The 2,500-nt window shown below is 49.2% G+C and overlaps 1 protein-coding gene across 2 annotated transcripts in view; it reads right to left on the bottom strand.

The window, feature by feature from the left end:
- Positions 1-2,500, bottom strand: part of ktub (Tub domain-containing protein ktub) — a 186,835-nt gene that overhangs the window by 9,725 nt on the left and 174,610 nt on the right. For both annotated transcript variants that reach the window (XM_086535220.1, XM_086535219.1), the window contains exon 5: positions 1,284-1,480. In XM_086535220.1, coding sequence (XP_086391346.1) covers positions 1,284-1,480 — 197 coding nt within the window. The remainder of the gene's footprint in view (positions 1-1,283; positions 1,481-2,500) is intronic.

Genomic DNA, 2,500 nt, shown 5'->3' with positions numbered 1-2,500 from the left:
TTCTATCCTATCTTTATCAGGAATTTTGATATGTAAATAAATAATATCAGATTGAAATATTAATTCCAGAGCCATTAGTGAAGCCATATCGGGAGGTGGGGAAGGGAAGGGAGGGGAGGGGAGGGAACGGGAGGGGAGGAGAGGGGGATGGGGAGGGGGGAGGGGGGAGAGGGGGAGGGAGAGAGAGGGAAAGAGAGAGAGAGAGAGAGAGAGAGAGAGAGAGAGAGAGAGAGAGAGAGAGAGAGAGAGAGAGAGAGAGAGAGAGAGAGAGAGAGAGAGAGAGAGAGAGAGAGAGAGAGAGAGAGGAGAGAGAGGAAGAAGAGAAAGATAGATAGATAGATAGATAGATAGATAGAGAGAGAGAGGAGAGAGAGAGAGGAGAGAGGAAGAGGAGAAAGATAGATAGATAGATAGATAGATAGAGAGAGAGAGAGAGAGAGAGAGAGAGAGAGAGAGAGAGAGAGAGAGGGGAGAGAGAGAGAGAGAGAGAGAGGGAGAGGGGGGAGAGAGAGAGGAGAGAGAGGGAGAGAGAGAGAGAGAGAGAGAGAGAGAGAGAGAGAGAGAGAGAGAGAGAGAGAGAGAGAGAGAGAGAGAGAGAGAAAAGAGAGAGAGAGAGAAACAAGCGAAGCAGAAAATAAGAGCAAGAATGAGAAAGAGAACGAGAGAGAGAGAGACAGACAAAAAGAGAAAAAAGAGATAAAGAAAAGATAAAACCAAAGAAGAACACCCTCACGCCCACAGGAGATCGTGTGCGCAAGACAATCGTCACATGTTTGAATCGCGTTTCCATGGCGACGCACCTCTTATATTTTTTACTCTTTGACTACAAGGACTCATCTCGTTGCATTATGTCTGTTGCAAAGAGGATGCTTTGCAAGTGAAGACACTATATTATATGGAAAGGTCTGACTACGTTTCTGGGAATATTTTTTGCTCGACTTTTATTCGTTTAAAAAGAATATCTAATATTTTATTTGTGTTTATATCTTTTTTTTATCTACTTAACAGGATACTTAGTTTCTATTTGTTTGTTTGTTTGAGTTCTATCAGATTCTTAGATTCTGGTGAATGGGTTACTTGATGGATACACACACATATACATATATACATACATATATATATATATATATATATATATATATATATATATATACATATAAATAATATATAACCACACACACCACACACACACGTATGTATGCATATAAATAATCGACTTCGACTCCCCCTTCCCCTCCCCCTCCTCCTTCCCCCCTCCCCCCCTTCCCCTTCCCCCCCCTTACCGCGCTATCCGGCCTGAGATGGTCCTGCGCGGCGCCGCCCTGGAGATTGGACGAGAAAGCCTGGGCGTGCGGGATGACGGGGGCGTGGGCGGGGTCATCGGGCGACGCGGGCGAGGTGCATGGGATGATGGGCGTCGACTCCTGGTCTTCGGCGTCTCCGTCGACGTAGCCGCTCAGGTTCAGACCCGCCAGCTTCTCTGAGGGGTGGCAGAGGTGGTGAGAGGTTGACGGGGGGTTGACGGGGGGGGGGGGGGGTGATTATGGGGTGTGGAGGGGGACCGACCTGTTTGAGGGGTTGGAGAGGTGGTGGGGGTTGACGGGGGGGGGATTGGGTTGTGGAGGTTGTAGGAGGCTGATGGGGGATTGAGAGGGTGTGATTTGGTTCATGCGAGGTTGATAGGGGTTGATGGGGGGGTAATTTGGGGTTGGGAGGGCGTGATTTGGTTCATGCGAGGTTGATGGGGGTTGAAGGAAGTTGATGGGGGTTGAAGGAAGTTGATGGGGGTATTGATGGGGGTAATTTGGGGGTTGAGAAGGCGTGATTTGGTTTACAGGAGGTTGATGTGGGAATGATGGGGATGATTGCGGAAGGTTGAGTGGGGTTAAGAGGAGGAATGATGAGGTGATTGGGCTCATGAGAGGTTGAGGGGGGGTTGATGGGGTAGATAACGGTTCAGGAAGTTGTAGGAGGTTGAAAGAAGTTCTGAAAGGTTCTGGGGGTTGTGAGAGAATTAGAAGTTTGTGAGAGGTTGGAGAGGGGAATGAGAGAAGCTGAGGCGACTGACGGGGGTTGAGAAATGTTGTAAAAGGTGCGGGAGGGAAGGAAAGGGAGTGAGAGGAGGGAGTGAAAGGAGGGAGGGAGGGAGTGAAAGGAGGGAGGGAGGGAATGGGAAAGGGAGGGAGTGTGAGATCGGTAGAAGGGAAGGAGTAAAAACGTATGAGACCAGGGCAAGGGAGGGGAGGAGAGGGAGGGAAAGGGAGGGAGAAGGATGAAAGGAGGAAGAGAGAGAGAGAGAGAGAGAGAGAGAGAGAGAGAGAGAGAGAGAGAGAGAGAGAGAGAGAGAGAGAGAGAGAGAGAGAGAGAGAGAGAGAGAGAGAGAGAGAGAGAGAGAGAGGAGAGAGAGAGAGAGAGAGAGAGAGAGAGAGAGAGAGAGAGAGAGAGAGAGAGAGAGAGAGAGAGAGAGAAGAGAGAGAGAGAGAGAGAGAGAGAGAGAGAG

This window comes from Penaeus japonicus, unplaced genomic scaffold (genome assembly GCF_977035675.1).
Source record: "Penaeus japonicus unplaced genomic scaffold, GWHDUDI00000001_assembly GWHDUDI00000042, whole genome shotgun sequence".
Lineage (NCBI taxonomy): Eukaryota > Metazoa > Arthropoda > Malacostraca > Decapoda > Penaeidae > Penaeus > Penaeus japonicus.
The sequence above is the reverse complement of the archived record's forward strand: the minus strand, read 5'-3'. Positions and strand labels throughout refer to the sequence as shown.